The following is a 16,779-nucleotide window of genomic DNA, read 5'->3' on the forward strand; positions in this document are numbered from 1 at the left end:
AACCATATGCGATTAGCATGTTTGACAAATGCACCTCTCCAGTCCCACCTCTCCATCCTATCCAGACCGGACTGGATGGGATGGAGGCAATTACAGATCCACCAAGTTGGCATAAAGTTATGCCATATTAAACCATCACCCATAGACATATTTTACTAGTAAATCCCTGTTGGGGACCAGACCACTGCTGTTTAGGATATACTCACCCTCCCTATGACTATCTCACTGCTGAATCTGCTGCCACCGATAGAAGCAAAAATGTGAAACTCCTCTCTTCTGACATACTGCGGCTTGTAATGTGTCCAGAGCACTGTCTGGTTATTGTTTCAACTCATTATACACCTCAACGTGTACAACGTGCAGATTTCAAAATCAGCCATTAGACTCTCACAAACAGCAGGGGTCCCGGGCATCAGACTCACACTGTTCTGACATCTGGAAGGAAGGGGTTTGCTAGTAAAATACTTCTATGTGTAGCTATCGCCTTTATTTCTATTACTGCTCACCGATTTGAAAATCTGATGAATAGAGAGCATGCAGGAAATTCTCATACAAAAACAACATGACTGCAAATAGACTTTAATACCAATGTAAAAACTGTGAACACAGATCAGAGAGTGATTTCTAAAGTGACTGAATAGTATTATCGTCTGACAGGAGTAGGCACAGGTAGAACAATGAAAGATTGCTGAAAGAACATTTGTCACCTGTCTCGCAGTGTCTTCCAGTGAATCTCTGGCCACAGAGACATTTATAGCTTCCACCAACGTCTTTACAGGTCCCATCATTCAAGCAGGGCATTGAGTAACAGGGTCTAATCTCTGGGAGAAGGCAAAGAAAAAGAACAAGAAAAATAAATACAAATGTAGCAAAACAGACTCATTATGGAAATATAAAACAATAAGTGCCCAATTGGCTACAGCACCCCACAACCCATTTAACATTTGTCAATTAGTAGTTCAATAACAATGCTGTCAGTATCCTTTAAGGGTATAAACACATAAAATGTACAGCACCCAGAAAGTAGTTTTCTATTCAAAAAGCAAGTATAAATATAGTTTAGTACAGATGTAATGTATTTTTTTTTTACAAAATTATTTTTATTGAGATTTTTATGGGATAAGTGTACAGAATGAAGGAGGGGAGTTTGGGACATAGTGCGGAGCAGACATATCAGAAAAAAAAACCTCAACAAAGCATAAACTGACATTAGTAAATGGGAGACAATAGATGCAGCGCCTTTCAGGCAATTAAACACACATAAACTAAAGTGTACTAAAATCAGCACCAATAGAATTACTGCAGCATCTGCCCAATCAGGAGCCCCATTTACTACACACCTAGTAGGTGTGGAGGGGCATCCAGTTAAATGTTATACTGTTATTAATGAGGAAGTGGTGTCCTAAAGTTGTAAACCCTTAAATACGTGAGGTGAGGTGAGGATAAGTAGTACTGTTCTTTTACAAATATCCAGATCCCTCAAATTCTCAGCAAGTTGATATGCAAGAAATATTCACATAAATCTAATGTATAAAGTGGATAAGACACTTAGGAAAGATAGGCAAGGACATGCAATGCTTTCTTACCTGTCTCACAGTGTGCCCCAAGGAACCCCAGCTTGCACAAACAGATGTAGTGATTTCCCTGATCTTCACAGATCCCCCCATTGAGACAGGGAGCAGAGGAACAGGGCCTGATCTCTGGGGGCAGAGTAAATATCTTCAGTTAAAGCAAACTAGAGTTAGAGACTGTCAGAACTACAATGTTTGCTTAAAATAATAATATTGAGGTATTTGTTCCCCTAAAATCCCATCTGCCCAGAATCACACCAGTTCCCATGCACATAATCCCTTTTGTATTCATCTCCACCTCTACACTTTCAGCAAATATTTCTTTGGGGGTGACAAGATGAATGGACATAGACTTTTTTTGCAACTCAATAGTCTTCATCACTGTTCCCTATAAGATGACTGAGTATTCTAGAAATGATGTTGTTAAAACACTTGACTGTATGGGTTGAGCAGGGTTGCACTGAATAATATATTTTCAGTGCAGCTATTCAGTGTGAAATTCTCATTAGATCTAGGTTACTTCCAGATTTCTCAGCCTGATTAAAACATTTATTTTATTTTGGTTTTATTTAAGACGGAATTACTCCATTTGTGAGAAGGGAGTATTACATAAACCCATAACCCCAAAACCAGTACATGAGTGTGGTACCCTCATTAGAATCGCTGCCAAGAGTGTTTTGGTGGAAATCACAGCCAGTTGCTGATTGCACAAGTTCCTGGGCCATCCAATCAGGAACCAGTTGTCATTTCTACCAGTTTATGGTACAATAAGGGTCCCAGCAGAGGGTATCCACGGGTGTACGAGTCAAGGTTAAAGGGAGTTGTATTAGCCCTCCCTTTAGTGTTTTATTTGAATGTTCTCCTCTTATAGTAAAATACTAAGGAAGCACCATAAATTGAATAATTGGTGCTTAACCCCTGTGTGAGTTTGAGCCATTTTTGGCTGAAGGAGTAATTACCATTCATTTTGCACATATGAAAAAAACAACTAGGAACTATAGCATACAATACATTAATGTTTCCAGGAAGCTTTTCTTCACAGCATACCAAACTTCCAGTTTCTAACAACAGGAATTATCTAGGGACAACAGTTTGATCCAAAAAGTTTTTTTGCTTTTCTTTAAATTCTTTTTTATTAGAAACATCTTACACTGAAAAGCATTACAAGATCTTGAGAGGTACATCAGTAACACGGTATACATTTTTAGACATAGCAGTGTGTAAAACACTCTCTCACAGTGCTTTTGCAATTGGAAGTTAACTGTGCACTATCTGGTGTTATGAAGATGTCGTTTTTAACACTTTAAACTATAAGGTGAGGGTGGGGGGGGGGGGTTAAGATGGCAGAAAGAAGAAGAGGGAGAGGAAGGGAATATGGGGAGGGATGGGGAATTGAAGCTTCACGCATCAGGTAGGAAAGGATTAAACTTGCCTAGTGGTTCTATTCCACGCCCGATTTCTACTAGAATTGTGGTAAAGGTTGGTTATGATATAAAGCCCATAGGGACCAGGCTTTATAGAAGGACACGGAGGACCCCCTCAGTATACTGGTAATGTGTTTCAAAAAGTTTTTGATAAACAAATAAATATACACGGAAAACTTCTGTAAAACAGGGAAACTGAGAAGACAGATTTCCTGCACACATGGTATAAAAGCCAGATTTATAACCTATCATAACACCCTCTTTATAAAGTCATATGGATGTACCATAGTACTCAGCCCATACACAGAACTGCTGTACTTTTACCATATAATAACAAACATCTTTTCCAGCTCCAATAGGTGCATTTCCCCATTTCTCACCTGTCTCGCAGTCTCTCCCAGTAAATCTCTGCTTGCACAAACAGCTGTATGTATCACCCACATCCTCACACATACCCCCATTCAGACACGGGGACGAAGAGCACGGTGTGATCTCTGGCGGATGAAAAAAACAAAACAAAATAAGAAACATGTCACACTAAGGACAGATTCAATTGCCCACAAATTTTTACCAATACTACAGTAAAAAAATAACACTCATTATTGCTTGCACCTCTATGGGGCGCAATAAAAAATGAGCGTTATTTCTGTAAAAAAAAAATCTATGTGAGGTGTCTCGCGGCTATTCCGGAGACACCTTTGGTGGATATTTTTACAATTGAATTCCCTCATAAGAGTTAGTGATCATTCTGCTGTAAGAATGCATGTTAATGACAGTCTTGTCAGAGCATTAAAGCCCACTTTCTATAAGTAGTCTATGCAAAATGAATAGAAAACCCTGAGTAATGATCAATTATCTGTGTTGAAAAATGGTCTAAACTTTGTACCTAATACTGATCCAACTATGTGATCGATGTGGGTATGACACAAAGTCAACTTTTTTTCCTATTAACCAAAATAAAATAACCATCAATTATTTCTATTAAAAGACAATGGACAATTTTAGATTTAAATGTGAAAAAAAGAAACAGAATAAGGCAAATTTAAGTAGATGGGAACAGACTGAGTTGAGAGACCTTAAGGAAGATACCTCTATTGTGATTAAGACCACTGAAAGGTTGGAGGAGTGTTTATCTTGGACTGCCATTTTTATATAAATGAAGTTTTCAGACAACATCAAGATCAATCTTTTTATCAGCTGTTGAATAATAATCCTAAACATGTTTATCAGTTGGAGATGAAGGAGCTGCTCGATGACACCCTTAGTGGAGAGGTGAATTTAAAGGAAGTTTGTAAGTTTTTGTATATTGATCACCCCATTACACTTATATTTTATCACATCCCAAAAGTTCATAAGTTGCTTTTAGAACCCTAGGAAGACCTATTATTTCTGGGCTTGGATCACTGACATGTAACCTTTCACAATTTGTAGATTTCATTTACAGAAGCATGTTGTTTCCCTAAGAACCCAAGTTCGCGACACTATCTATATCTTGAACATTATTCTCAAGGTAGAATGGAAGGAGTCTAGTTCATTCCTTTTGATTCACGCTACTATCTGTGATGGGAACGGCCATGAGCATTAGGTTCGCCCCCAGCTTTGCAAACTTATTTATGAGAAGATCTATATTTGGAAGGGCCTTTTTCAGGTGAATATGACTTTTACATCAACAATTTAATTATTATTTGAGATGGAGATCAGTTTGGCACCTGAATTTGTTGCTTTGCAAATAAGTATTAATGGAACCTGATATTACTCATTATTTTAGTCTAACTAGGGTGTACTTCTTTGATCTTACTCTCTTACACTGGGCCCACAGATTATTTCAAACAATTATAGAAAACCAGTGGACTCAATAAAATTGACACTATGAAATAGGACATCACAAGTCAATGGTAAAAAAAAAGAGTCAACCTAATAGGCTAAAACTTAACTGGACCTTAGAAGGGGTTTTTGAAAGTCAAACTAAAACACTACTAGGGGAGTTTACAAGAAGGGGATAACCAAAAGAGTTACTTAATGGAGCTATGACACAATTGAGGAATGCTGATATAGATCTGTCAGAATGAAAAAAGAGGAGATCAGATAAGAGGTTTACAAATTACAACTGTATACCCTTTATATCTAAATTTAATAATACGTCGTCACAGATTAAGGAAGTTATGCAAAAAAACTGTGAAATCATGAAGCAGGTCCCAGTGCTAAATAATATACTGAAGATTAAACCTGGTGTCATTTTCAAAAATAATGTAAATATAAAAAGTAAGTTAGCACCCAACTTTTTGAAAGAGATTAGACATAGACAGAGTGGTAAAATGTGGCTCCCAGCAAAAATATGTGCTTCAAATGTAACAAAATGCGATGCCTAACTTGTGTCTGAAATAACATCAATCGTGACAAAGATGTGATTTACAATAAAAGAGTTCATCAATTGTGACACAGCTTTTGTGATCCAAGTATTGCAGTGCCCTTCACTGCAGTATGTTGGCATTCTACTAAAACGGTAAAAACATTGACTAAGAGAAACAGATTTTACGGTGAATAACAAAAGTCCCATTTTCTCTGTAACCCTATTGGGGGACAATGTGACGCATTGGGGACATTCCAAATCTGCCTCTAAGGGAGGGATTGCTCTGAAATGGCTGCGCAAACAACCTTGCGCCCAAAGCTAGCATCCTGAGATACAAAGACCTGCAAAGCCGACCAAGTGCATCGCCCATGAAACACCGACTGCCCTAGTCGAATGAGCTGTTAAGCCCATGAGCTCTGGCCGAGCCGAATGAACGTGAGCCAACCAAATAATGGAAGTAATCCATCACGCAAGCGACAGTCTAGAAGCCAGTCAACCACACTTGTGTGCACCATACAGCATAAACAGATGAGTAGTTTTTCGAACCGCAGTAGCACGATCCACATAACACCTAATAGCCCTGACCACATCCAAAAGCACCAAGGACGGATCCCAAGACTGAGAATGTGGAGAAAAGGTCGTAACCATGAACTCCTGGTTTAAATGAAACCTGGGGGTACATGTATTATGCTCCGATTTTTTCATCTCTCCGAAAATCGGCGACTTTGCAGCTAAAATTTAAAGCGAAGATGGCTTGTAAAGGCAAACTTGCCTTTACAAGCCATCGCCGCTTTAAATTTTAGCTGCAAAGTCACCGATTTTCGGAGAGATGAAAAAATCGGAGCATAATACATTTACCCCCAGGAGACCACCTTAGAGAAAATAGAGGGTTTATTTTGAAAGACTACCTGGTCCGTATGAAACACCAGAAAGGGGGGAATACAGCACAATGACCCCAAATCTTATACCCAATGCCCCAATGAAACAGTAAGTAAAAATGCCACCTTCCAGGTTACTTAACTGAAATCTTCAGACTCCATTGGTTCAAAAGGCTTCCCAATAGAACCAGATTAAGGTCCCATGGCTCTATCGGGTGCACAAAAGGGGGTTGAGCATGAAGAACCCGCCACATACTTCTTCTTCTGTCGCATACTTCTTCCCTCTAGGTAAGAGCTTGTGACAATCCCGTGCCAAGACCTACTCCCAATGCATAAGTCTGCAGATAAAATATATTGGCGAAATCGGGTGCTTGTAGAACTGGCGCTGTACATAACGCAATCCTTAGGTCCTCCCAGGCAATTTCTGCCGACTCAGACCAGTTTAGCTGGTCTGGACAGGCTTTCTTGAGAAGCTCTGTCAGCAAAAATTAGATAAGGTAAGAGAGTATCCTAGATGGGTTTTTGTTGTGCCACCGCCCTGCAAATAATTTGTTTTAAAGTACAGTTAAAGCGCTCCACCAGCCCATCTGTTTGCAGGTGCGGAGGGCTTTTACACTAAGTAACTAACTTAACTTCTTCATCAATTTTGATATGAAAGGGTGTCCTGGCCGTTTAGGTTTTATTTCAGAATCCCCAACCTCATATAAAGAAGTAGAAGCTATAATACTAAACTTGATATTACGCAGCGGAAATAGCTTCCGGATAGCATGTGGCATAGTCCAGAATCACCAAAACATACTGGTGCCCGTGAACATGTAATCAAGTTTTGGAGAGATTTTCTGACATAATGGGCAAGACAAGCAATGCCTTTTTACTGCCATACGTATTGCTGGCAGTAAAAACTGTAGTAGTACTCTTTCTCAAGTCTTATCTTCTACTAAATGACCCCCACAAAGAGGTGTGTGTGCGGCTTTCAAAATAAAAGGTATGTATACCTGCGATATTAACAGTTATTCAACAATTTTCTCCTGAACAACCCCCGATCTAGTCATGGCCAAAAGTTTTGAGAATAACACAAATATTATTTTTCACAATGTCTGCTGCCTCAGTTTGTATGATGGCAATTTGCATATACTCCAGAATGTCATGAAGAGTGATCAGATGAATTGCAATTAATTTCAAAGTCCCTCTTTGCCATTACAATGAACTTTATCCCAAAAACAACATTTCCACTACATTTCAGCCCTGCCACAAAAGGACCAGCTGACATCAGGTCAGTGATTCTCTCATTAACACAGGTGAGAGTGTTGACAAAGAAAAGGCTAGAGATCACTCTGTCATGCTGATTGAGTTAGAATAACAGACTGTAAGCTTTAAAAGGAGGGAGGTGCTTGAAACCATTGTTCTTCCTCTGTTAACAATGGTTATCTGCAAGAAAACATGAGCGGTCATCATTGCTTTGCACAAATAGGGCTTCACAGGCAAGGATATTGCTGCTAGCAAGATTACACCTAAATCAACTATTTATCAGATCATCAAAATCTTCAAGGAGAGAGGTTCAATAGTTGTGAAGAAGGCTTCAGGGCGCCCAAGAACATCCAGCAAGCACCAGAACCGTCTCCTAAAGTTGATTCAGCTGCTGGATTGGGGCACCACAGTGCAGAGCTTGCTGAGGAATGGCAGCAGGCAGGTGTGAGTGCATCTGCACGCACAGTAAGGCGAAGACTTTTGGAGGATGGCCTGGTGCCAAGAAAGCCAGCAAAGAAGCCACTTCTCTCCAGGAAAAACCATCAGGGACAGACTGATATTCTGCAAAAGGTACAAGGATTAGGAAATCTGGAAAAACGCTTGTCCGGAGAAGGAAAGGTGAGTGCTACCATCAGTCCTGTGTCATGCCAACAGTAAAGCATCCTGAGACCATTCATGTGTTGGGTTGCTTCTCAGCCAAGGGAGTGGGCTCACTCACAAGTTTGCCTAAGAACACAGTCATGAATAAAGAATGGCACCAAAACATCCTCCAAGAGCAACTTTTCCCAACCATCCAAGAACAGTTTGGTGACGAACAATGCCTTTTCCAGCATGATGGAGCACCTTGTCATAAGGCAAAAGTGATAACTAAGTGGCTCGGGGATCAAAACATCAACATTTTGGGTGCATGGCCAGGAAACTCCCCAGACCTTAATCCCATTGAGAACTTGTGGTCAATCTTCAAGAGGCGGGTGGACAAATAAAAGCCCACAAATTCTGACAAACTCCAAGCATTGATTAGGCAAGAATGGGCGGCCATCAGTCAGTATGTGGCCCAGAAGTTGGTTGACAGCATGCCAGGGCGAATAGCAGAGGTCTTCAAAAAGAAGGGTTAACACTGCAAATATTGACTCTTTGCATAAAATTAATGTAATTGTCAATAAAAGCCTTTAACACTTATGAAATGTTTGTAATTTTACTTCAGTATACCATAGCAACATCTGACAAAAAGGTCTAAAAACACTGAAGCAGCAAACTTTGCGAAAACCAATACTTGTGTTATTCTCAAAACTTTTGGCCATGACTGTATACAACAAATCCACATTAACAAAAAAATAAGGTACACTTTCTGCTGGCCTGGCAGCTTTCACCACGCCATTAACTTCCACAACAGATTTATATGCAATTTCCTAGGGTAGCATCATTAAACTGATCCCTAGCAAAGTCTTGTAATGCAATGAGCCTTGGAATTGGAGACCAGTCCACAGCTTCCTCTGGTGGCCCCAAAGTCTCCACAACAGTTGCACCAGCAAACGATCAATACTTGGCCCTTTTGTTTCCTTGGGCAAGATGTGGGACGAGTAGCCGTTATTGACATGTATTCAGGATCCGTAGGCGTCAGTTCTATTGTCTCTTCTACCGGGTGAAGTGAGAGTTGGACAGGTTCCTTTAAGTTTGGACTTTCGTCTGTTGTATCAGCTGCCAATGTGTCCATCTAGATCCGGTCAATAAGAACCTCCTGGAATGGGAGAAATGTTTCGCCCCAGGATAATGGGTACTGTAGTTTTGGGGCTGTGGCAGCAACTACCTCAACTGTGGATGCACAGCACCTTCACCTTAAGTAACCTTGCTGTCACCTATTTCGGAACTACATAATGTTGATTTATTAAGACAGTCACCTGAAATAGTAATGGAGTCGCTGCGGAGGGGGACATGGTGCAGCAACTAGGAAAGGCTGGTCCCAGCCGAGCAAAAGAACAATCCTTTGGCTCCTGACCCTTTGGACATTCAGCATGGAAATGCCTAGGTTCACCATATTCAAAGCACTTAGGTGGAGAAGCTTTTCCTACTGGCTCCACCAGCCGTGGTGTCGACTTTTACCTGGGCAACAGCTTTGGATTCCCCTCTGGAGACTTAGACATGTGTTGCAGTGCCAAATGATGGTCTATCACCATAGCAAGCTCCTCATAAGACAGCGTATCTGCTCAGCTATATATACGCCTCTACATCATGTGAGGAGTTATTTTCTGCAAGACAGACACCCCAGACACATCATGTATCTGCTTCACTTGAGCGACCACTTCACGCAGGAGCATAGAATTTTCTATCTGGGCCTCTGCGACCTGCAGCATTTGGGCCTGCTGTGCCTGTTGCGTAGCGGCTACATTCAGCAACGCCCCCTGCTGCTCCTGCTGAGTAGTGGTCACATTCACCAAAGCCCTCAAGAGATCCACCATATTAGTGTTTTGGCATGTAGGAAAGTGACATTTTGCTTTCCTAATCATAAATGTAACAGTTTTGTTAAATGTAGATCACACTTGTATCCATCAAAAAAACAACTTTATACATTTGCTATGTATTTTCCACATTTGCAGCAAATATATTTGTAGTAAACAGATCTTGAAACTCTCTCCACCCTTGATTTGTTGGCTGGGTGGACAGCAGGATCTGGCTGTCCTTTGCAAATCCCACTATGACACCACTTGGGGGGTGGGCACCCCTGGGTGATGCACACGGACATCAGTCACAGACAACTAACTGCTGAAAACAGGACTTTTATTGTTTCTTCACAATAAACAGCATATTTTCACCAGGATGATATCAATAAACAACATCAAGTTGCATACACCTCCTTGTGACCCTACTGTTAACTAACACAGTCCAGCTCTCTAGCTGCTGGCCGACTTGTTCAGTATCATGTTCCTGTGTGTGAAAACCTAACCCCGTCTGCAGCCTAAGCCTGCAGATTCCCAGGGAAACCCTTAGTCTCTCCTGTACCCGCCTGCGGCATGCAAACTGCCCTTTTTGCCACAATACAGATATCGGGTCACTGTGTAGCAATTACAAATATATATATAAATAAATAAATAAATATATATATATATATATATATATATATATATATATATACACATATATATGCACAGTGTATAAATATATGTATATTTATATAAAGACTCACTCACACCTTTTCGCACCACAATAGAATTAACAACGTAGAGAGTAGGAATAATAGTGAAAAATACAGGAGCAAACTTCTATACTTATTAGACCTGTCAGCAGTAAGGAGGAGCTCACAGAAAATAGCACCTCCGCTGAGGAAGTGCACCAAAGGAAGGGAGGAGAGATGAGACCTCCCTTCCCTATGCACCTACCACGGGGAACTGGACGTTCTGCTGCTTCATGTTTGTCTTATGCCCGAGTGAGCGCAGACACAGCTGTACTCTCCGATTCAACAGAGATCTCCTGTGGCTGCCTTGTGCTCCCCCTCTGAGCGGCTATTGCTCTATGCCAGGCATATGCTGGTTGCATGGGGTTGGGCAGACCACAGCACCGCTGATCAGTCTGCTGCGGTCACGGCTGTCAGCCCTGCATAGAAACATAGGAGCTGACAGCCGTCAGTCGTGCAGGAGACAGCTGCACAAGTATCACAGGGGTAAGGGAAGCCCTCTGGCTACTCATCCCGGCTCAGGGACCGGAAGTGGAGGAGGGCCGCAGGTTATTCACTCCTGGGGAAGCGTCCCTGAGCCCAACACAGTGAAAAAGTATAAGAAAAAATTAAATAAGAAAAGAAAAATCCAGGGCAAGAGCCCCAAAAGACATGCCCCACTCCAACGGCACTTAACAAAAACTGAAGGATAGTTCCTATAGGAGGGGCAGGGTAGAGGTGGAGCTATCCTTCCAACATTTTTATTTTAAAGTGACCCTGACTACTATACCCAATATGTCGCAGTGTCCCCCAATAAGATGACAGAGAATTAATATAACTAGCTTTACTATTGTTGATCTGGATACATTATTAAGAAAGGTGGCCACCGATTAAAGGTATATTTACTAACTGCGGGTTTGAAAAAGTGGAGATGTTGCCTATAGCAACCAATCAGATTCTAGTTATCATTTATTTAGTCCCTTCTTCAAAATGACAGCTAGAATCTGATTGGTTGCTATAGGCAACATCTCCACTTTTTCAAACCCGCAGTTTAGTAAATATACCCCAACGTGTCAATGTTTGTAAAGCTATTGTGAACCTAAAGGAGGACTGCAATTGCTGGCATTCATTAACCAGCTAAATATTCTGGAATTCAGCTATTTGTTCAGCTACAATTATCACAGATCAACATTTTAAATTGGAATTTGTTCATGAATTATATACTCTAAAGCCTGTTTTACTACTGCACTGTAAATTATCCTCTCTACAAGACACTGCACAGCAAGTCATTATTAGATCTGGTGAAACCGCTTAGACAGGTGTAGCGCTGTTCCCTGTTAACAAGACTTGGTTGTAGAAGGGAGCTAGTTGCTTTACTTTAGATGTTTTTTTATGTATGATGTAACATATTATTAATTGCCAGTACTTTCCTGCTTGTATCTGCCATATCTGTTGCTATACGATCTTTATTCCGCACAGTGCTGTATTATTAATGTTGTGTATCGTTAAGAAGGGAACTATGCAGGAGATTATGAGTGCATGAATAAAAGTGTTTGTGTCAGATACATGCATGTTCTGGTTATGTTTCTTAGATGTATACAACAGGATTTGGATGCAGATTGGATGAAACCTAGACATAGAGCTTAAGGGGTAGGATTTATTGTAGTGTTTTGGCCGGAGAAAAGCTTAATGGCTCAGTTTTTGAAAGACTGAGCTAGCATACATACATTTGTGTGTCATCAGGATAGAGGTGATACTGATACTAAACAAACTTAATAGTCTTACAATATATAATAATAATAAAAATATACAGAGAAGACACATTTCCTGCACACATGGTATAGAAGCCAGACTTATAAGCCCAGGACAGTCCCCATCACATCACCCTCTTTATAAAGTCCTATGGATGTACCATAGTACTCAGCACATACACGTAGCTGCTATACTTTTACCAAATGTTACATATAATAACAAACATCTTCTCCAACTCCAATAGGTGCATTTCCCCATTTTTCACCTGTCTCGCAGTCTCTCCCAGTAAATCTCTGCTTGCACAAACAGCTGTATGTATCACCCACATCCTCACACATCCCCCCATTCAGACACGGGGACGAAGAGCAGGGTGTGATCTCTGGCAGATGAGAAGAAGAAAAAAACAGAATATGCAACATATCACACTTAGTGGTCAATCAGATCATTCTGCTGTAAGAATGCATGTTAATAACAGTCTTGTCAGAGCATTAAAGTACCCTTTCCATAAGTAGTCTACATATAATAACACAGAAACCGGTCAAATTCTTCTCTGCTGAATTGCAGATTCACTGTCTCTGTATGTAGTAGTTGTATTTTGCTTTTTCTTTGTGTACTTTCTTTCTCCCAAAATAAAAAAAAATCAATTGAGCCCATAATAAGCTAACAGGATGTATATAATAATTCACTGACCCAGTATCAATGGGAATGACCAGAGATAATCAGCGATTACCTTACCTGTCTCACACCACCGTCCAGTGAATCTCCGCAGGCAGGAGCAGCTGTAAGTAGATCCTATATCCTCACAGATCCCACCGTTTACACATGGAGATGATGAGCACGGCCTGAGTTCTGAAGATAGAATGGGAACAGCCGAGAAATTGATCATTGCAATCTTCAATCAAATGTACCATGCTTGTTATTAGGAAGCCTATGATGCCATTTCCTAAGGTAGAGACATAACGATAATGTTCTGGAAATTAGAGCTTGCGATTATTGCCCTATGATCCCCTAATGCATTACAAAATGCTAACCCTTAGGGTGCATATATATTTACTGTGCACAAGACCAACATTTCTTCTACTTCACCAGGAGATGCACAATGGTTTGGGAAAAAGGCACTACAAGTGCCTGGAAACCACCCAAACCAAGATATATTGAGCGTAGGACAGAAGGAAGATCTTCAGTACAAATATGTGAGGCTATACAGCCCTATATAGTTACAAAGTGGTCAAAGTGGAAATTTAGAAGTGCCGATATGGAAAATGTATACGAATTGATCTACAATGAAGGCAGCCACTGTTTACATACAATACAACATTAAACAATGTAGTTACAATAGAAAATCGTTTTAGGTCTATACTAGAACAGGATTTGTATCTACCATACTTTTGTTTATATTATCTATATGTTATGCATGTATTAAAAATGTGTGTATTTAAGAAGTCCAGATGGAAAATAGTTAATATTGTACCATAAATTTTACATTTGGATCCTCCCTCCAAAATCCAGCACTTTGGTCTAGTAATGAACTTTTGCTAAACTACCAGTCTCAGTTTTCAATGTCAGTCGTCTAGTGGCACCTATGAGGGCTGGGGGCACCTATAAGGGCTGGGGTATGGGGTACATAACGCAGAACAGCTCTGGCACAATAACAAACTGTGCAGGTGGCCAACCATGGGACAACCAGGCAGCACACTGTCTTACTCCTATTCCTCACCTGACTCACAGTTCAGCCCAGTAAATCCTCGAGTACACAGACAACTGTAGGTATCATCCAGCTCTTCACACGTTGCCCCGTTCATACATGGAGCCGAGGAACAGGGTCTGATCTCTGGAAACAGATAGAGAATCAGTAACAATACCTTTAGCTTGTCACAGATGAATCCAGGGAGAATATTTATCAAGCTATGGATTTGAAAAAATGAAGATGTTGCGTATAGCAACCAATCATATTCTAGTTATCATTTATTTAGTACATTCTACAAAATGACAGCTAGAATCTGATTGGTTGCTATAGGCAACATCTCCACATTCCAAACCTGACGGAAACTTGCAGCTTGATAAATTAACCCCTAAGAGTTCGTGGTCGATCAGATCATTGTGCTGTAAGAATGTAAGTTAAGAAACAAGGAAGCTAGAGGGAAACATGTCTAATAAGGGCACTCTGTGATGATCATACATTGATTAAAATATACCTTTTATTAGTTAAAATTTAAAATAGTCATAGAATGTTCCCCAAGACCTGAGTATTGTTTGCAGCGAAATAAAAAAGAAAAATAATAAAGTGAAAAAATAATAAAGAAAAAAAATACAAAATAAAGTATAAATAAAATGGCAAAAATTTGCCAAGCCACACTGTGTTGTTGTTATTGTTCTATATAATCTTTATTATGATTCTATATTAGAAACCTTATGCTGCAAAAAGAGGATTTATATACTCACGTTAAATCAGTTTCTCTGATTCCGTCTGGGGGACACTGCTTACCATGGGGTTGTGGAGGGGAGCACGGGAGTTGGCACCTAGCTAGTTAATCTTTAGCACTGCTGACAGACCCCTCCCCTCTACAATCCCCCGCCTCTTCCTCCTCAGTTAATTCAAAAAGCCCCAAGGAGATAGGTCAATCAACCAAGAGCATACAGAGGAAAGGCAGAAGGGAGGGATTGCAGTGTCCCCCAGACGGAATCAGAGAAACGGATTTAACGTAAGTATATAAATCCTCTTTTCTCTTTCATCCAGTCTGGGGGACACTGCTTACCATGGGGACGTTCTAAAGCAGCCCCCTAAGGGTGGGACCGCTCTTAAAACCCCGCTCATAGAGCACTACGAGCGAAATTTACATCCGCGGATGTGAATACATTAAATTGATAGAATTTTGTAAATGTGTGGACAGAAGACCAGGTGGCTGCCCTCCAAAGCTGGTCAGCAGAAGCCCCATTTCTTGCTGCCCATGACACCCCTAATGATCTGGTGGAATGGGCCGTAAGTCTCTCTGGCACAGGCAGGTTAGCGCTTATGTAAGCCTGCTTAATAGTTGCCGTAATCCATCTTGCAATGGACTGTTTAGAGGCTGGCCAGCCTCTTTTGTTAGAATCATATAGGACAAACAGAGAATCAGTTAGTTTAATTTGAGATGTTCTTTTGACATAGTTACGGAGAGCATAACCACATCTAACTTTCCCATAGACTGCCGATCAGACTGAGAAGAAACCGGAACTACAATTTCCTGGTTCAAATGAAAGGAGGACACCACTTTTGGAACAAAAGATGGGAGTGTTCTCAAAACCGCTCTGTCCTTGTGAAAAACCAGATATGGTTCCTGGCAAGACAGAGCTCTCAATTCCGACACCCTACGTGCTGATGCAATTGCCAAAAGAAAAACAACCTTCCAGGTCAAACACCTAAAATCTGCCTCAAGTAAAGGCTCAAAGGGAGGTCCTTTAAGCATGTTCAGTACCAGGTTAAGATCCCATGGTGCTGTAGGCGGAACATAGGGAGGTTGAATATGTAAGACTCCCTGAAGAAAAGTCCTGATATCTGGCAAATCCGCTAATTTCAGGTGAAAAAAGACTGAAAGTGCCGATACCTGAACCTTTAGGGAACCTAAACGAAGCCCTGCTTCCAGCCCATCTTGAAGAAAAGCCAATAAGCGAGGGAGACGAAAGGAAGACGTGTGACATGTCCTATTTTCGCACCATCTGATATAGGCTCGCCAAATCCTGTGATAGATGCGAGCTGAAACTGGCTTGCGAGCTCGCATCATAGTGTTCACCACACTGGAGGAAAAACCCCTAGTCCTCCAGAGGCTGGCTTCAATAGCCATGCCGTTAAACTGAGCTGAGGTAAATTCTGGTGACGAAAGGGACCTTGAAGAAGAAGGTCATCTCGTGACGGAAGATGAAATCCTTGTCCTACCGCCATTTAGATTATGTCCGCGTACCACACACGGCGCGGCCATGAGGGAGCTATTAGAATTACGGGCAGACCACCTTGCCTTACTCGTCTGAGCACTCGAGGAAGCATGGGAATCGGCGGAAACAGGTATCCCAACCTGAATTTCCATGACATCGTCATTACGTCCACTGCCACCGCTAAGGGGTCTCTTGCGCAACACCTGGGAACTTTTCTGTTGTGTCTGGAGGCCATGAGATCTATGTCCGGAAGACCCCATCTCTGAACTAGAACCTGAAAAACTTCCGGATGGAGTGACCACTCCCCCGGCATCATTTGGTTTCGACTTAGGTAGTCGGCCTCCCAATTTTTTATTCCCGGAATGAATACTGCCGAGATTGCTGGAACGTACTGTTCTGCCCAAACAAAAACCTGAGCTGCAATTTTCTTTGCGGCTGCACTCCTGGTTTCCTCCCTGCCTGTTGACATATGCTACAGCCGTGGCATTGTCGGACTGAA

At 41.2% G+C, this 16,779-nt stretch overlaps 1 protein-coding gene across 7 annotated transcripts in view; it reads right to left on the bottom strand.

Moving 5' to 3' along the window:
- Positions 1-16,779, bottom strand: part of SNED1 (sushi, nidogen and EGF like domains 1) — a 123,009-nt gene that overhangs the window by 45,458 nt on the left and 60,772 nt on the right. For all 7 annotated transcript variants that reach the window (XM_075201784.1, XM_075201788.1, XM_075201786.1 and 4 more), the window contains 6 exons: positions 14,089-14,202; positions 13,107-13,220; positions 12,637-12,750; positions 3,376-3,489; positions 1,587-1,700; positions 708-821 (listed from right to left, as the gene is read on the bottom strand). In XM_075201784.1, the coding sequence (XP_075057885.1) occupies positions 708-821; positions 1,587-1,700; positions 3,376-3,489; positions 12,637-12,750; positions 13,107-13,220; positions 14,089-14,202 (684 nt within the window). The remainder of the gene's footprint in view (positions 1-707; positions 822-1,586; positions 1,701-3,375; positions 3,490-12,636; positions 12,751-13,106; positions 13,221-14,088; positions 14,203-16,779) is intronic.

The sequence above is a fragment of the Mixophyes fleayi genome, chromosome 3 (genome assembly GCF_038048845.1).
Source record: "Mixophyes fleayi isolate aMixFle1 chromosome 3, aMixFle1.hap1, whole genome shotgun sequence".
Taxonomy (NCBI): Eukaryota; Metazoa; Chordata; class Amphibia; order Anura; family Limnodynastidae; genus Mixophyes; species Mixophyes fleayi.